This window comes from Candoia aspera, chromosome 6 (genome assembly GCF_035149785.1).
Source record: "Candoia aspera isolate rCanAsp1 chromosome 6, rCanAsp1.hap2, whole genome shotgun sequence".
NCBI lineage: Eukaryota > Metazoa > Chordata > Lepidosauria > Squamata > Boidae > Candoia > Candoia aspera.
In genome coordinates, this window is record NC_086158.1 from 75790667 (window position 1) to 75810100 (window position 19434).

The 19434-nt window shown below is 39.7% G+C and overlaps 1 protein-coding gene across 2 annotated transcripts in view; it reads left to right on the plus strand.

Moving 5' to 3' along the window:
* Positions 1 to 19434, plus strand: part of RNLS (renalase, FAD dependent amine oxidase) — a 105447-nt gene that overhangs the window by 75080 nt on the left and 10933 nt on the right. For both annotated transcript variants that reach the window (XM_063307464.1, XM_063307465.1), the window contains exons 5-6: positions 938 to 1111; positions 15976 to 16151. In XM_063307464.1, coding sequence (XP_063163534.1) covers positions 938 to 1111; positions 15976 to 16151 — 350 coding nt within the window. The remainder of the gene's footprint in view (positions 1 to 937; positions 1112 to 15975; positions 16152 to 19434) is intronic.

The following is a 19434-nucleotide window of genomic DNA, read 5'->3' on the forward strand; positions in this document are numbered from 1 at the left end:
AGCTTCCTGTCATCTAATGACATTTATCCTTTGATCCTTAAAGATAGATCCATCTTATCTACCTCCATATGAGATCTTTTGACAAGATTCTTGGCTTTTGTTTTCTCTGCATGTGTAATTGCTCCATTTTTTGGTTATGCCAACTTCAGCCTAGTCTCACATTCTTACATAGCCCAGTCTCATGTTCTCACACATTCATGGCTGAGGGAGTTCTTTAACCTGGATCTCCCCAGTGTGAGTCCACCATCTTGTCTACTATACCATACTTGCTCAGTTCAACCATGGTGTGCTTTTCTGCCTTAAAATACTGATGCAGTTTTATTTTGATGGTTTATGCATTATGTTATGGAGGCGTGACTTGCTACAGGAAAAGGAGACCTGATAAAATTATCTGTCCCTTGCTCCTGAAAGATCTGCTCCAGAAATCTCTTGAAAAGGTGAAGAAGATTGTCTCCCCAATACACACACACACACACACATTGCAAATTGAAAATGTGGCTGAGAAAGTTTAAAGCTTTTGGGGTGGGATGGGGGAATGATTCCTGAGTGGAGAACTTGATCTCTCCCTAATTTAGTGAGCATTTAGAGTAGCCTTTCACAATTTGGTGCTTGATAGATGTTTAGAAATTACAACTCACAGATTCCCCTGCCAGCACAGACTTAACTATTTAGTGAGGTTCCTTAATCTTTCTTTTTCTGATGGCCACCTATCACCTTCTCACTTGATTTTCTGCCTAGGAAATTCTCTGACACATGTTTGTGCAGCCATAACAAAGGCTAGGTTTGGGGGTGGGGGCTTAGTTAAAACAATGTGAATGGCCTTTTCTTGACACACACGTGTTTTTTAGAAAAGGGATTAAGTGGATTAACTGTGGTATTATTTGCAGGTTTAATGCTCCAAGAGAAAATAATGGTCTCATTTTTGTTTCTTTCACAGTAATTAACAAATGTTGGAGGCAGCAGCTGGAGTCTGTGAGCTATTCCTCTCGCTATGCTCTGGGCCTTTTTTATGAAGCTGGCACCCATCTTGATGTCCCTTGGGTGGCACAGTACATCTCCAATAATCCCTGCATACGCTTCATCTCCATTGATAATAAGAAGCGTGGTATAGGTCAGTGCTTCCATTACTCCTTGTAAACATAGTAAGAATGGAGGGTGTGGATCATGGCTGGAGGGAAGGGGCAGCAATGTTAATTAGGTTTGTACCTGCTGTAGCTTCTGAATGCTTTTCAAGGGCAGCCCCATGTGGAACATGTTACAGTAATCCAAGTGGGAGATGAATTGGGCATGAGTCACTGCGATTAGGACATCCTGATCCAAGAATGGCTGTAGTTGGTGAAGAAGATAGAGCTGTATTGTGATGGCCTTTCTGGCTACAGCTGCGACCTGCTCCTTGGACAGGAACTCTGAGTCCAGGAGGACCCCAAGTTGCAGACCACCTCTGAGTGGGGAGTAAAACCCTGTTCAGAGCCAAACCATACTGATGATACCTGGTCCCATCCCAACAAATGACTTCTCCCTGCAGTTTCATGTAGACATTAAAGAGTAGTGGGAATAATAGAGCCCTGGGGCACCCCACAGAGTAGAGGTTTCCAGGCAGATCTCTTTTCTCCCCCCCCAAACGGAAGCTGACCCCTTAGGAAACAGGAAAACCACCAAAGAATGGTGCCCCCCTCCATTCCCACACCTCAGAGCCAGTCCAGAAGGGTAGGAAGGCTGGTGGTATTGAAAGCTGCCGAGAAGTCGAGGACTGGCAAAATTATACTCCCCTGGTCACAGTCTCTCCAAAGGTCATTTACATGTGCAACCAGTGCAGTTTCTATGCTGAGCCCAGCCTGAAACCCAACTGCCACCAGTCCAGATAATCTGCTTTTTCTAGGGTCTTCTGAAGTTGCAGTGCTACCACTTTTGCTAGTACATTATCCAAAAACGGAAGGTTAGAAACTGATCTAAAGTTGTCCAAAACAGTTCGATTGAGCAAAGGCTTCCTGCTCAATATAACCAGAGGTTATACCGTGGTCTCTTTCAGAGATGGGTAGACCCCTCTCACCCAGAGTAGTGTTAACTACTCTAAATTTTTAAAAATGAAGGGAGCAATAGGCCTGTTGTACCAAAAAAATCACAACTCCAGCATAGAAAGAAAGGATGATATCCACCTTCTACCAGATCAGAGTTAAGACTGACTGATCCAGCTTTCTGTCGTGTTTTTAGATACAAATCTTAAAGGAATAACATTTATGTGGCTCTAAGTGTCCAGAATTACACATTTTGCCATGCGTACGATGGAAAACACCCACCCACATGCAAATAGCAGTACTTGTACATCCAGATTGATTCAATCATTAAGCTTTCATCAGGCCCTTCCCCTTCTATCCCATTTAAGCTGGAGAAGGGATGGAAAATGCTTAGAGACCTTGTTCCAAAACACCCTGTGAATCAATCAGAGTTGCTAAACAGGCGTGCTTGGTTCAAGCCCACGTCACTGCCTTACACAGAAGAATAAAGGCAGTTGATAAATAAAAATGAATGACAAAGGTATACGGGGGGAGTTCTGATTTTGTAGGCAATGGATGGAGGATTTAAGTAACTAATTATTGAATCATAATAGCCTCCCTATGTGGGATGTGGGGACATCTTGCTGGCAACACCAGTGTAAAGTAATCATTAAGCTGGCCAGGGATCATGGAGACCCAGATTCAAGTTTATCCCCCCAACCACAGAAACCCACTGGTAACTCAGCTTCCTCTGTCTCCGAAGATCGTTGTAGAAGTAAAACTGAGGACAGAGTGCTACATGAGCTCCCAGAGGAAAGGTGGGATATACAGTAAATATAACAGATAAAATTTATTTTGCTCTTGGTCTCTCTGACTTGCTTCGACAAGATGAGTAGTTGATACAGATTTCATGATCTGTTAAAATGGCCTGTTGGCTTTATGAAGGTTTTCAGAATCTTCCCTAACAGTTGCCTCGAGAAACTGTGTCTGTTTTTTCAGCAGGCAAAAATGTGATTTTTTTTCCCCAAGATAATCCTATTTTCTCCCTAGTTTTGTATTCTTGTTCCAGTTTTGCAGCATATTTGGGGTATATGTGAAAGAGCGAAGTATTCTCACAAAATTAAATATTTTGTTTGTTAGATTTATATCCCATCTTTCCTTCAGGACAACAAGGAAGCGTACATCGCACTTCCTTCTCTGTCTGAGGTAGGTTGGGCTGAGAGAGAATGACTGGCGCAAAATCACCCACTGGCCCAAAATCAGTAGATGAAGGTAGACTTGAACCTGGGTCTCCTCAGGCCTAGTCCAGCCTCAACCACTATATCACACTGGCTTTCACTTGCCTTATGTCAAAGTACACACTCATAAACCTGCATTGTAGGCTGTGTCCAAAAATGTGCTAGCTTAGTTCTGTGGACCTAACAAAGGTATGAAATGTCCTTGAGTATACTGTAAATTGCTGTTGCCGCAGCAATTCACATAAATAAAGCCAGAATAAGAATCACGTTTGTTTGAAACCCTGCTAATGAAGGGCACTCAGGCAGCCATCTTCCAGGAACGGCTGCTTTTGTGCTCCTTCCTGTTTCATCCTAGGTCCTGTAACAGCAACATCTTTTAGTAAATGCAGATGTTACCTGGGTCCTGTTTGATCATTGGAACTGCTATTTATCAGAGTCCTAGAAGGTCACAGTCTGGACCCTGACATAAATCCTAAATTGAACAAAGGGCATCTAAGCATGAGGAACATAGAACTGAGAAGCTTTCAGTTACTGCCTACTGTTTCAGAGGTGGATACTTTATGTGTTAGTCCTCTTTCATAAAAGACTTCTCTCTTCCCTGGCCATCATCTCCATTCTCAGATGTCCCTCAATTAAAAGCTGATTTTCCAAGATTTCTCTTGGAAAAGGTGCAGGTTGTCTCAGGCTGTTATGTTGCTAATGCTATCATCCTTTCAGGATTTACCTGGAAGAAAGAGCCACTGGATTCATTGGGGCTTAATTCTGATAAAGCATGTGTAATAGGATTGTGTTGTGGACGAATTTGCTCTTCTAATCCTTCTGTTTTCAACTCCTACAGCAGCTAAAATCTCTATTCCCTCTACAGCAGGGTTCCTCGACCTTGGCAACTGTTAAGCTGTGCAGACTTCAACTCCCAGAAAGCTGGCTGGGGGATTCCTGGAGTTGAAGTCCACACAGCTTAAGAGTTGCCAGGGTTGAGGAACCCTGCTCTACAGCGCAATGATAAGAGGCAATTTGTGGGTGGTACTATATAAGGAATGACAACCACTTCTGTGTGAACCTCCATCATAGTCACCTTGTCTTCATTTTGTTTATTTTGGAGACAAAAACCTCTCCCTTTAGTAAAATTCCCGCAGTATCTGCAGTTTTTACTTCACTGATGGTTTTGACCACTTCCAGGTCTTCTCCTGTTCTCTGATTGAATTATAATGCATATTTACACTATAAAAAAGATACTTTAGCTTCCCACCTACTTTTCTCTGTGTTTAGCATTAAATCATATGTGCTGTGCTTATTCCCATATTAACTATGCACAAAACTGTAATATTATGATATACTATGGTATTTAATTTTATTTGTTTATTTTACTAGGCGTATATGGGATGATCCCTTTTTTCAGTAGCTCTAATTGAGGGGGTGGCAGCCATTTTTCATTTGGGTCTTTCTCGGATCATTCTCCATTTTAACAGTCAGGGTGTGTCAGGAACAGCATCCCTTCTTGTATTTCCTGCACTTTTTCTTCCCATCTGTAGCCTTCTTCTCACCATCAACCAACCTGAATTTTGTGAACACAGTAGTGCCACCTGCACAGGGGAATGTCCAATTGCTATTTTTGCTCACATTATTGCTGGGCTGTTTTTAACCTGGCACAGGGTGCTCAACCCTGGCACTTCCATCATCCAGTGCAGGATCTCTCATCCCCCTTTCCCCAAGTTTCCTGTAAGCCTGATCATCTCAGATTGGATTTTGTATCAAAACATCAGGGTCTTTCCTATAACAGTTGCAGTATTACCATTGTTTCTTTGTATCTACAAGCTGGATTCAACCAGCTGCTCCTGATGGATTAAAAGAAAGCTGGGTGTATCAAAGCATGTTCATCCTACGTGACACATTTATAAAATGGGGTTGGGAGAGGGGGTGGAAATACTTGTTGGCGATGATTCGTCTAAGAAAACCATCTTTCTCAAGGGGAGTGAACTATATAACTGTTGTAAGGCTTAACGAAATACTGAGGACAAGCAATTGCAGATGAATTGCTTCCCACAAGGCCTCATTATGACAAATGGTCCCTCCTTCTCTTTTTTGTATTCTGTTGTCCCTTGTTAACTTGGTTGGATTTTGCAAACTGCAACTCTATTCCAAGGAAAGGAGTGGGACAATAGTGTTTGTTAGTGGCAAAACAGAAATAGTTGCGATGGTGGGTGCTTCTGTTTAATCTGAGGTTTTCTAAGGTGATTTCTTATTCTTTATCCCACCTTTGCCCAAGGCTATAAAATAGTTGTATTAGAAAATTGGAGGGAATTTTTCTTCTTATGCCTATTCCTAGCCTCATAAGGGTAATGGGTACCTCTGCAAACTAGGACACTCATAATGAAATCTCACTAATCAAAAATACATGCAGTTTTGCATACTTCTTATAGCCATTACATTGACAATATGATGGAAACATGTATGCAGATGTATAGAACTGAAATCTTTTGCAGGGGTCTCCCTTTTCAAAGACCAGCATTCTGCCCAGCTCTGATGCCTAGGCCTACAAAGAGTGGGATTTGCAGAAGAAGGATCAAGTTGTAGGATGAAGACAGAAGGCATTATTCTTCTTTGTCTTGTCTGCATGCTATGCGTGGGCATCCTGACATGATGCCAACTATATCATGCCAATACACACCAAAGCCAGAAGAAAATAGTGTTTCTTAGCTTTCTGGCTTCAGTCTCACCTCAAGAAAATTTTCAAAAGTAGAAGCAAATCACAAGATGGAGAATCTGAAGATTACAGAGCCCCTTGGTGGGAATTCAGTATGCAGTTATCAAGACAAGAATATTGAAAGGGGACCTCAAAGCACATCAGTAGAAATAAAGGAAAATAGCCAAAGGCATGGTTGATCAGAGGAATTCTAGAGCCAGATTTCTCATACATTAGCAGAAAGCCCCAGTCCCTGTTTTTTTCAATCTTCCCAAATCATGCTGAAATTAAGCAATCCATTTCACAGTTTTCAGAAGCGTGACCAGGGTTGTAAAATAAATTTGTAACTGAGTACTTACCACAACCTACCAAAGCAGACTCTTTGGACACAGATAATGACGTTCTACTGCTCTCTCATTCCCAATTAGGAACATTTGAGTAGATTAGCATACATTTGGAAAAGTTGTGTCAAATCAGGACACGTTTTAGAAAGTCGTCCCCTTCCCCAACGTGTGCGCACACAAACACAGTTTATACGTATTATATGTTGGAGTATTGGAGAAGTTTCACAGGAAAATATGTAAATTGGGAGGTAAATGCCACATAATCCACATGAAAGCCTGAGGACTTTTCTTTTAAAATTATTTGCTCAGAAATGAACACAATAACATGGGAACACATGGAGCATTGACACAGATTGGATTTTGTTTCCAGTTCTGAAATTCTCAACCTCAATTTAATTTTGGGTCTCTTCATTCTTGATTTTTTGACATCTGGTATAGACTTTCCTGTTCCACCAAGTATTCAGGTTGTTTAAAGTTGGCTGTAGAATTTGAACCTGGTTCCAGGTGTTTTTCATACTTTGTTCTATTTACTGCCTTAATTAGTTAGATTTTTAAATGATGACAAAAGGCGCTATCTTGGCTTATGCTTGGAGGCTTAACATTAATCTTTCTTAGTCTTGAGCTCCTTGGTTTTTCCTTTTGGCATATAATAAAAACTGTGCACTAAAACATTAAATTTCACCAGGGCATGGACAATGTGGAACACCCAAACGTAACGAAGAGCATTTGGAGCTAAATATGTTACCTACTTTGGTCAAGTCCATGTTATACTATAGGTAGTCCTCACTTAACAACCATTTGTTTAGTGATGGTTCAGACTTACAACAGTGCAGGAAAAACTGACTTGCGACCGGTCCTCACATTTACGATCATCACCACCCTTGGTCACATGTTCATGATCTGGGCGCTTGGCAACTGGTTCTCATTTATGGCCATCACAGTGTCCCGTGGTCACATGATAACCATTTTTTACCTTCCTGGCCAGCTTCTGGCAAGCAAAATCAATGGGGAACCTTGTGATTTGCTTAATGACCACATGGTTCGCTTAATGCCTGCAGTGATTTGCTTAACGACCGCCGCCAAAAAGTTGTAAAATCAGGTCAGATTCATTTAGCAACCAAAATTCTGGTCCCAATTGTCATTAAGTGAGGACTACCTGCATTGTTTTAAAAATGGGCAAATCCCAGCCTCTTAGTGAACATGACCTTGCGCATTCCAGTGTGTTGTAGAGCCTTGTTGTGGTGGATTTTGGCACTGCCGCTAGTTCTTAGGAAGGAGGGAGCACATTCCAGGAAGATAAGGAGAGCTCTCAGTAGTCCAGGGGCTGTTGGTGGGAAAGCAGAGAGACTCAAGGTGGCCCCACCCTAGAGTCTCTCAAGTTGTTTGTGCTTGGGTTAGTTAGAGTAGTTTTAGTCTGGCAAGCTTCTGTCTATATGGTGAGAACAATAAAGAACTGGAGTTGGAAGACACTGACTCTGCATGGTTCTTGGCCTGGCTCTGACACTTATTGTCAAAAGCAATGCCCCTTTAAAGGTACAGAGAAACAGCCATTCAGGTGCTTACATAACTCAATGCCAACCCTTATAACTCACTGAAAACCTGGCTCTGCTAATAAAAAAGGTCCCCCACAGGTATAAATGTTGCCAGCATGAATTCTTATTCCAACCCATACACTGGACACTGCAGAACTATGTTCCATTGTTCTGTTTGTGGGCCTGCTAATGTTTGGTATTATTAAAATCTAGAAAGTTATTCCCTGCTTTTGAGGTTTGATTTGATTTGCAGTTACATGTTTTTGAAGAAATTATAGATAAGGTTTCTTTTGGCTTGTCGTATCACCAATTCATTCAAGCCGTCATCTCTTAACAGTTTGCTTTATAATTCCTTGCCTGTTCCTTACAATGCTGCAGTGAAATGATTCACAGAAAACTGAAAGACAGAATAAATTACCCGGTTCTCTCTTCAGTGAGTCCCTCTAATACAGTATGTGGCCTCTACATTACAGTAATTCCATGGAGAACAGAACAGGCACAGCAAGCCTTTTGAATTTTTAATAGAAAAATTAAGAGTGGCCCATCCCTTTGCAAAGTAACACTAACGTCAGTACTGACATTTCGAAGGAAATTCCAAGTTTATTTTTAGAGTCAAAGGAATTTATTTTTATTCATTGTTAATTGCTAGATACATATTAAATTTGAGACTAATTTTCTCGGCAGAAAGATTCTTCCTCCCTCCCTTCATTCCTTGCACAAATTGAAAGCAATTGTCTATCCTACATTATCAACACACTGGAGATTTGAGGTGGCTTGCCGCCTTTGAAGATATAAAGAATGCAGAGGTAAACCTATACCACTGGCAAACTGCAGGTTTCCCAAAACAAGCAGATCAACCAATCTTCCTTCCTTCCTTCCATCCATCCTCCATCCATCTTTTTTTCCAGGAGCTTCAGATGTCTTAAATAGACATCTTCCTTCACTCTCTCCGAAACAACTCTGCTGGACCGGAGAGAGAATGGCTAGCTCAATGCTTCCCTGTGAGTTTCTATGGGTAAGGGTGAATTTGAGTCTTCCTAGTTTTAGCCCAAAACCTCTCTTGTTAAGAAAACCCACCAATCCATCCCTCCACGTAGTAGGAAATCCAGAGACATAGAGCCACTCTTGTCCTGATTATGGACTTCCTGACTACCTGTGAAAGACATGCAGCCAGGATCCAACTGAACTTACATGCTTACATTATGGTATCCTTTTCCAAAAACCAATTCAGTCATCACCAGTCATAGACCAGCATAAGGAGGGTGGAGTACAGTCAATTAAAAAGCATAGAAGATACATCAGAGTCTAAAATATATATAAAAAGCTAGGGGGGAGAGAGAGATCTAGCTGGTCTGTGTTACTGCTCTGAGTGCTCGTTTAAGGCCAATAAGTGTTTTTGAAAGTATCTGCATAGAGTAGAACAGAGATGTATCTTCCAGCAAGTTTTGGGGAGTGAAAGTTCGTGCTATAGTATCTTTTTCCAAAAACCAATTCAGTTGTTGTTGTTAATTTATTGCAAGTATTTTTATTTCATCCTTTTTGTGGTTCATCATAAATTAAAAAAAAAAAAAGACTTGGAGATTTTTTTAAAATGGGAAGCTATATAAATAAATACAGGAAAAAAATTACAAAACAATAAAACAGAATAATGAAAATCATTTGAAAGACTAAGCTAAAGAGATCTTGCCTTAACACCTTTTTTAAAACAGCAGCAGCAGCAACAAAGATCCAGTCTTTGGATGTATTGGACTATAATTCTGAAAATGTTGGCTCAGAAGTTGGAGAGTTTTAGAGTACCTGGTTGAGAAGGCTGAACTGAACATTTGAATAAGACCTGAAATTTATAAATGCTTAGAGTCCTAAGACATTTAGAACTGATGTTTAAGAAAGAAATATATTTTGAAAAATAAAATATTTACTGTGAACCAAAGGGCAGATACCCATATGGAAAGAAGCCCTGTGTTTTCTCAATTTGCTGTACAAATATCACTGCAGTCACAAACCAGGGTAACCACTTCTAAAACCAGTGTGTTTTGTTTCACTCTGCACTGAGTTCCTGTGAAGTCTTAGAACAAAGGTGTTGGTTATGGTAATAACTTTGGTATTATTATTTTAAAAAGAAAATCAGAACCAGAATCCTCACTGTTGCACACAAAGTACATTGTATCAAGATGCAGGAAAATGTGTTCTCTCTGTTCTGCTGTTCTCATAGGAATAGCAGTAAATAACAACTATAATTTTTGTAGTTATGGCCCCTTCCAGGCATAGTTATGAAAGTGAAGAAGAGTGAAATTCTGTGTATGGCTGCTCAGATCTAAGTCCCTTGCGCATACAAAGAAGCAAGTTTTTCATCATGACCTCATACCCACCAACTTGCAGATTCTGGCATAAATGCACATAAACCCTATGGACATGCCTGCCCCATTGAGTTCAGTGGGACTTACTCCCATGTAAGCGTACATAGGATTGCAGCATTAGAGGAAGAAAGACTCTTTCTAATTTCACTTGCCTAAATCAAGTTGGCATGTACCAGTGGAGTTAATAAAGTTTTTTATTATTATCTAAGCCAGGGGTGGGCAAACTTTTTGCAATCCAGGACCTTACTTTTAGTGATTAGTTGACATGTTTACTTCACCAGTGGTGGATGACATTTTGATCCTTTTTTAAAAAAGCCCTAGTTGTTGAACAGGTGTGTTAAGTCTTAATAGTGGGGAGCTGCACCATATTTCAGCAGCAAAGTTGAGGGCCACTCCAGAACTACAGTAGTACTCACAGTTTGCAGCTCATGGGTTACCTATCTTTTATTTTAAAAGATCAAGAATCCCCTCCCTCTTTCTCTTTGAACCTGGCCATTTTTTAAAATGTGTGACCTCCCTCAGGGCGCTTTGAGGTTGAGTTTCTTGTCATTACAGCCCAAAGACATTGCACCATTATCCAGCTTTCCTTCATTAACAGCTTTTTTTTCTAGTTAGGAAAAAGAAGAGATGGTAGAGAATACAAAGTCATGGCAAATGAAAGACAACTTCATCTAGACCCCTTTAAAATTTTGTAAATGAAATATCCTCTGAATTCTTTAAAAAAATTAAAGCAGTAAGCAGCATATAACAGCAAAAACAAAAATGCACTTTAAAATCCATATGAGGTTAAAGGGGAAGAGGGCAGTTTCTAGCAAAGCCCAAGATTAATATAGAGATAGATTTGGATTTAAGTACATCGGATAACATTGTGTATGAACTTAAAAGGAAGTTTTTCATAAAGTGATCTATAAGTGGAATTTCTTGTGGCTGCAAAGAATTTATTCAGGTATAAGTGATAAATGTTCATGATGTAATTCAGTAAAAGCCAATCTGTTACTTTTTAATGTAGTTTGTCAAAGAATTAGATAATACTAGATTCCAGTCTTAAAAGAAATAAAATACGTGACAAGGTGTAATTTATCTTTAGTCCCCTTATTAGTAGCATTTGTTACGTTAAGGATTATTTTTCAAGGAGAGTGTTGGAATGATTGTATGTGCATTAACAGCAGCTCATATAACTATAAATTAAAAGTAAATTAAGTGAAAAGACTATGGTAATAGAATAAGGAGAATTTATTCTGTTAAGCTAGTAAATGGAGTTCAAGAAGGTAAACAATTGCACAATAAGCTTATAAAAACTGTTCTTTCATGTTGGAATAACTAAGTTCATCTCTTTACTTTATTATATGACATTTTTGGTGAGTTTATGGAAGCATATATACTTCTTTCTTTTGTTTTTGTTACCTTTATAAACATAAAATCCACATTTATAATTGCAGCTACCATTAATATCTGTGTTACTCTCTTTCTAAAACAAAACTTTCACTTAAAAACACTCCCTGTTGTCTTCACTTTCAGCATCTTCACCTCATCTGATTCTCTGGAAGGGCCTGCGGGGCCTGAGTCATGTAGTGCAGGATATGGAGAGAAACAATTAAGCAAAACAAAGAAACAAAAACAAATCTTGTATTTTTTTTATGACTTACAATCTGTTCGAACAATCAGTTTGAACGTACTGAAATTAGCCTTGTAGTTTAGCCAGGAATCCTGAATACAGACTTCCAGAAGAATTACCCTCAAATTCATTGAAATCAGAAGTGTATTTCATAGCCCACAATGGGCAGTACTGATTGCAAGTTGCTGAACGTTTTAAAACAACTAAGACCTTGCATAACCTCAGATTTAATTGTTTTTTATGGACGAGTCAGCCACTTTATTTTATTCCTTCTTTTTGTTTTTTAAGTGACACCTTTTTGCTATAGGAGAAAATTTCTGGACAAAAACTATGTGATATCTGGCTGTGTGGATAACAGCCAATAGAAGCCACCACGGCTTGATTATGCAAAGATCCTGAAAAAATACCACTGTCGCTAGATCTGATGAAGGAATTGAGCTAAGGTAACATCCAGTCAGTATGAAAACCTCTTTTACAGCTTTCATAAATACCTTCATCCTTGTGTAGGAAGAACTGTGGCAGCCAATTTGGCTGTAGATCTTAAAGTTGACCTTCTCAGTAGCCTTCTTTGGGTCATTTCAGTGTAAAGGCCGAGTAGTATTTTGATCTGAATACAAAAAGCCACTTTCGAGCAGTTAAGGGCCCTTTCATGGCACTTGCCCCCAACTCCTTAAACCACTATTGCCACTATCATGATCCATCATGCTATGGCTATGACACACTGACCCTCTCTATTCTATTAGCTTTATCATGACACTGGTTACTAATCTGAATAGGTTGCCAAGCTAAACTATGAATCTTGGCAGGATTAAGTCGGGGATGTTCTAGGGCAATATTTTTCAACTTCCCTTGAGTTTTGGAGGCAATTTTCCCATACATGTGCTGCTTTGTATCCATCATCCACAAATAAATGTTCTTGTCTATACATTTTTCCTGCAAAGAACAGCTGATATCAGGGGATTCCATTAGGTGTTGCTGTCTAAGCCATCACAGGGTTTGCAAATGAGGATCAAGGCATTTTTAAGTAAAACAATAGCCATTATGGGTTTTTTTTAATCCTTTTGCTGGCAATAAATAAGCGGAAGACCCCTGACACCAGGAATTTCTCTGTAACAAAGAGGAAGTCCTTCTTTACTGTTTCTCTTGCTCTCTTTTCTGCACAATTGCTGTATCTATTTATCTGACTTGGATGGACTTTTTCTATTAGCTGGTTTTCCTTTTGGAGTGGGTCATCCTTCTAGAGAAGGCAGTGGTTCTTAAGCATCGTACGTGCCTAACGTCTGAGAAATAACACTCCCCAGCCTTGAATTTGCTTGTTTGCTTCACTTCTATCACATCTTGTGGACATACACAACCAAACTGGGACTGCACCAAATCTTTGAGCCCTGTTTACAATTTAAGTCCAAAATAAGACAAGAAGGACAAGCATGTTTGACATTTCCTGGTGATGAATGAATTGTACGCCTGCAATCTGATGAGATGTATGTTAAGCTAAGTGTAGAAAGACTATCAAATATACAAAGCACAAGAAGACATAATCCTGTTATATCACTTTTATTTTTGGCCCGTTTCCATGTTTCACTGCATTACTGTTTTCAGAGTTCAGTTGTGTTGTTTTTCAAAAAAAAAAAAAAAGTGGTTGCATTCAAAGTCTGATCTTGCTCAATGTGTTTTGAATGTCAGGTTCCAAGAATAACCCTTAATTTTAAGAACGATCTTGCTCCAACAACCTCACTGGTAAATTTGTAGCAGTTTAGATTTCAGCCGAAGTCACAGAAAGTTCTCTGCTGCCATCCCAACAAAAACAGGTTTTTTGATTGCAATTCCTTTTTGTTGAGTGACCGCAGCATTTTTTATTTATTTTACTGAGAACAGTCCTCTCTTCACCATGGTTCAGTGCTCCTAGGCAACTCAACCCTCATAATATACCTTTGGGGGCACAGAAGAATCTATATTGGCACCTAAATTCCAGGCTTACTGCATAAAGTTAAGTCCAGAGACGCTTCAGATGACTTGAAAAATCCAGGCTCCAATGTAGCCACCAGCAGACGTAAAGAAGAAGGCGTGTTTAGACTTCAGCAAATATATTGCCTAGTTCATGGGTGGGAACTCATGGGCTGTAACCACAACTCAGAGGTCTCCAGTGCCTATCTTAGGTAGACTAAAGATAAATGCAATTGTTTCTCAGCCCAATAGCGCTCCGCTTCAGCTTTCTAAATTACTAGTTGGTGGACTAAAGAACAGCATTACATTATTGTAGTGTAAAAGCAGCATATATGTGTATTTATGCAGACATATGTTGCCAGTGCATGGTGGCCTGCCTTCCAACACTTAGCATTTCTGGAGCGGGGAGGACAGAGCAGATGGACCAATAACAGAAAATCATAAAATTGTCAGCGTGTGCCAACATTTGTTTTCATCTTTTGTGCAGGGTAGGTTGAGTTGGAAGGTTTTCTGTGTTGTTAACTCGGGACTGTGCTAATGCTTCCAATACATTTAGGTATTTTCCACCTCATCATGGTATGAAATTATACCATTATATCATCAGAAAGGCCTCAGAAAAGAAAGGGGGGGTTGGGAGCTACTTTGGGGAGACAGGTTACGCTTCCTGTTCTAAGTAACACCACTTACTTGTTTTCCTGTCCTGGGGCTCTTATAAAACTTGTTTGATCAGGAGCCAAGTTATGCTAAGAAAGTAAGAAAGGTTCGTCCCTGTGAACAGGGATGGCTCTTTATTGTGTCACTTGCAGATCTCTTGAAATGACTGTGTTCTGCAAGACCACTAGAGGCTTTGAAAGGTTTAGGATAATTTGTTGGTCAAGCCTTCCTTGGGAGGACGTAAAAATCTAGGTTAACCAGATGCACGGGAGAGAAAGTTCCTATACTTTTTGTAGCTGCATTAAAGAAGAGATTTTTGCAGGTACAGCTAATCATGCCACACTGTTGCTTGAGTGAAAAAAGTAGTGCTTGCCAAACTTACGCTTTACCAAATCATCAACCATTCTCTGTTCTATGTAAGTTGAAGATTTATCCTGGGCCACTTCTGGGTATGCTGAAATTTCAGTGAGACCAGGTGAAAAATTAAATGTTCTCGAGAGAGAAAATAAATTATATTTATTTTGCAACAGACTCACTGAGTCTCAGGGAAATGCTCCACAGTTGGAATTTCATTAACAGGCTTTTTGTAAAAAAAAAATAAAAAAAATACAAGAGATTAAACAGATCTGCAGTCAGGCCAGATTCAGGCCAGGGCATAGCATCGGGACCACACTGTGAATGACCTGTGACAGGACCAGAATAGGGAGAGCATGGCCCTCCTGGCCCTCATGACCTCTCAGCTGCCTTCAGTACCATCAATCATATCCTTCTGGGCTTCCATTGAGGACTGGGAGTGGCGTGTACAGTGGTTCTCCTTTCTCCATTTTCAGTCAGTAATTTTGAAGTGGGAGAGGCTGAGTTTGAGATCCTCCGTTGGGGTATATCTCGTGATTCTATTCTTTCACCCTTCTATTTAACATGTAATGAAGCTACTTTGAAAGGTCATCCACCAGCACAGGGCTAGGTATCATTATGTAGATGATACCCATTTGTATATCTTGACTCTGGGCTGAACAGGAGATGCAACTGAAGTGCTATTGTTTTATTAAAGAGACTGATATTCCTCGGTGTGGAGGTTATTATATTATCTGTTGTATTATGTTACAGGTGAGCCAGTTTTGTGTACTGGTAAAGGCATCAGGCTAGAAACCAGGGGACTGTGACTTCTAGTCCCGCCTTAGGCACAAAGCCAGCTGGGTGACTTTTGGCCAGTCATGCTTTCTCAGCCCTAGGAAGTATGGAATGGCAAACCACTTCAAAAATCTTGCCAAGAAAACTGCAGGGACTTGTCCAGCAGTCTCTAGGAGTCAACATTGAATCGAAGGCACCAAAAAAATAAATAAAATGTTACAGTATAGTCATTTATTATTTTGATTTCTTTTTCCTACTATATTGGTGTATATGCAACTTAGAAGCAGCTATAGCAGAAGCAGCTTATAAGCCTAAATAAATACATCTCATGAGTATTACCAGTAAATTTTCTTATTTTTCATCATTTCCTAGATGGACAGACATCCTTGATTAAGTCTTCTAGTTTGGACATAAGAGAACAATAAGTAAAGGGAATGTCACCTGGTGCCATTTGTAAACATCTTCCTACTTTGTCTCTTACAGAATCACCTGATGTCGGTCCATCCATCGTTGCCCATACTACTGTATCTTTTGGAACTGAATATTTGGAATGGGACAAGGAAAAGGTCCAGCAGTTGATTGTAGATGAATTGAAAGCCATGATACCTCATTTGCCTGAACCAGCAAGTATCAAATGCCAGAGGTGGAGATATTCTCAGGTAATTCCTAATAACAGGTTATACTAATGGTTTTTTGTACTTGGTAGAAAGTTGGACTAGATGATCTCCACAGTCCCTTCCTATGATTCTAAAATGTTTGAGTCAGTTACCATCCAACTGTAGATAGTAAGTAAACTTAATTTCTGCTTAAGAATCACACTGGTCTTTGCACATCTCAATAACTATTGACAATAATGTATAAAAATAATGCTTTGGAAGGGTAGTTGAAGGCAAATTGCTTCAGAGGGATCTGGGAATTATTATTGTATCTTCATTAGCGTCTTGCTGAAACAAGGGCGACCAAATATGAGCACAAGGCTCCTACAGTTTTATAAGAGAGGGACTCTCAGGAAGTGTACCTTGCATATTTAATTTACCTATACAATTGTCTATTTGTTTCTTTGTTTTGTAATGCTTAGCTCCAGGAGGCCTCTGGCTAAAAAGATGGAATATAATGGGATCAAAATAAGCCAAAAAGCTAATTTTGTTATTGGACTTAAATAGCTGGGGTTCCCGTAGGTGGAGCAGGATATAAGAGAGGTTTCAACAGAAAGTTCTCTTGGCAACAGTTGTCAAGAAGAAAATCTGGTGGCATAAGAGAACTGAGAACTTTCTAATCTAAAGAATAACCCTGTATTTTGAGATAGTTTCAAGCAATCAGTGTTAATAAACATTATCTAACAGTATACTAAAATAAGAAGTGATTAAATTGTCTAAAATCAAACTCCCAATTAAACAGCAACTAAAAATAACAACAACAATAAAAGAATATCATTAAATCTTGGGGGGGAAGAACACCTAGAAGATAATGGTGTTAGCTCAAAAAGAATATTAAAATAGGCTTGCATGATCAGCTCACTGCTCTTTCTCATACCTGCATCCTATTTCCCACAATGACTACCAAGATGTCTATGGGAAGAACACAAGCAATAGGTGGGGGCAATTCCAGCCTTCTTCTATTGTGCTGCTGCTATTATACTGAATTGCACTGCTTTTGGCCCTGCCATTACTGGATAGCCATCATTACAAGTTCAGAGACCAAAACAATTACAGGTAGTTCTTGAACATTTGCAGTTACACTGGTGATGAAAAAGTAATTGTGACCAGTCCTTGCATTTATGACCTTCACAGGTCTGTAAAGCAAAGGAAAGCTGAAGTAAGGTCATAAGCACAATTGTGGTTTCACTTACTGACTGCCTCACTTAACAACCAAATTGCTGGTCCCAATTGTGGTCACTAAAGAAAGACTGCCTGTAACATTCCCACAGAGGCATGACTTGAAGCTGGAGATTTAGTTACCATCTAAGAAGAACAGAAGCTGGCACTGGGCCTACTAGGACTGTCCCATCTGTCATTTTGCTCCTCTCCTTGTAGCACGTCCTCCTGCATTCACTGTTCCACCTGTTATTGCATAGCTTCATCCCAGACCTGTTGTCCTTGAATAGCACCCTCTGGCAGCTGGAAGGTGTCAAGCATTCCAGTTGAGCTGCTTTGGGAGGCTAAAGCCTGGCAAATCATCATTTAAATTTCCCACATTTTTTCTTTGCTAGGACATCTAAATTTTTAAAATTCTGGATTCCCATTGAACAGATCTAGTGCCATTATCTTTTACCAATGCTTATAACTATAGCTTCTACAGAAGCTAATATTGGATTGGTTTACTTTGGTTCCTCCCTGTCATAATTTTGTTATTTTATTTATCTGTTGGATTTATAGTCTGCCTTTACTCCAGAATGTATGGTAGTTTACAAGGGGATCTACTTTCATTTTATCCTCACAGCAAGTGTGTGGATTAGGTTGGTCTAAAAGAGATGACCAGATCCAAAGTCACGTTTGTGAGTCTCAAAAGAGAGGGTGGACTTGAAACTCATTTCTGCCAGCCTTGCTTCAACACCTCCACCACAGTATTACTTGTACTCTCTCCCTGACCAACACAGTGTTCTCTGATTGAGACTAGATTGCTGTAATGTATTTGTGTGCCTGCCTTGGAAGAGGTCTGAGAAATAAGATAAAAGAATAAATCTAGTAGGCTATCAACTGAATAGACAGAGAAATCGTGACGTCACTTCTGACTGGTGCCAAGTTGGAGTCCATTTTAATGCATTGATGTGAAGTTTTAAAGCCCTTGGCCTTGGCTCCAGGATATATAATGGATTGCTTTCTCTCTATAATGCCTATTTGCAGCTATTCCTCGCAGACCAGGCATCCTTTGGAGAATACCTAGGACAGGATAATGTTTTGTTGTGGCCCTGAGGCTTGGAAAATCCTTCCCAGACAAAGTATATTAATTCTCAAAGCTGTGCATGCAAAAAGAGCTTTTGTGCACAAATACCCTTGAGTGGGGAAGGGAGAGTGCTTTCCAGCGGGCACTCTTTTGGTTTTTATGCTGTTTATCTGACTTTTATGTTTCTAATTATTGTATTTGATTGTGGTTTACTGCCTTAGGGTGCCAATGATGTAAAAGAGGGGATGTAAATATTTTCAAAGACAAAAAAGACGAACCAAACTGCCATAGATATATTTGTCAAACAACTTCTCCATCACTGCAATAGAAAAAAAACTAGAGGAAATGCCAGCTGAACTGGAACAGTTTTAGTCCGTGCTAGAGAGAAATGGAATTACACAGAACCTTTTTTTCACCGGTACAAAGCAAAGGTTGCTTTCTCTTTTCAGTACACCAAAAGATGTGCCGGCTTGAACAATCAGTGTCAAAGTTCGCAAAAGAAATGAGGGGGGGGAGTTTAAAAGTACCAGATGAAAAGTGAAGAAAATAATCCAAAAATGTTATGTTCTTCTCTTTGAACTTCTCTGGATTTGCATCATTGTTTACTTTTGCTTTGTCTCTTCTGGATCAAAGACTCTAAAGAAGTGAAACTGAATTACAGATGTGAGGCTTATCACTCTAGTTCAGTGTTTCTCAACCTTGGCAACTTTAAGGTTTGTGGACTTCAACTCCCAGAATTCATGCTGGCTGGGGGATTCTGGAAGTTGAAGTCCACACACCTTAAAGTTGTCAAGGTTGAGAAACATTGCTCTGATTTCTCTATACTGTCTCTGTCCCAGAAACAGGAAGGCATAAAGACTTGTTCTTGGTTTAAAGAGAGACAATTCTGAATAACAGCAGCCTTGATTTAAAAATCATACTGTTGTTTTGTTTGTTTTAAAAAAATCAATTCACTAGATAATCAACCACTTGCTTTCTTGGTGTAACCCAGGGTCTTTCCCCACCTAACCCCAAGAGGACCATGCTCTGGCAACCTCTCTTTTCCCACCACATCCCCGC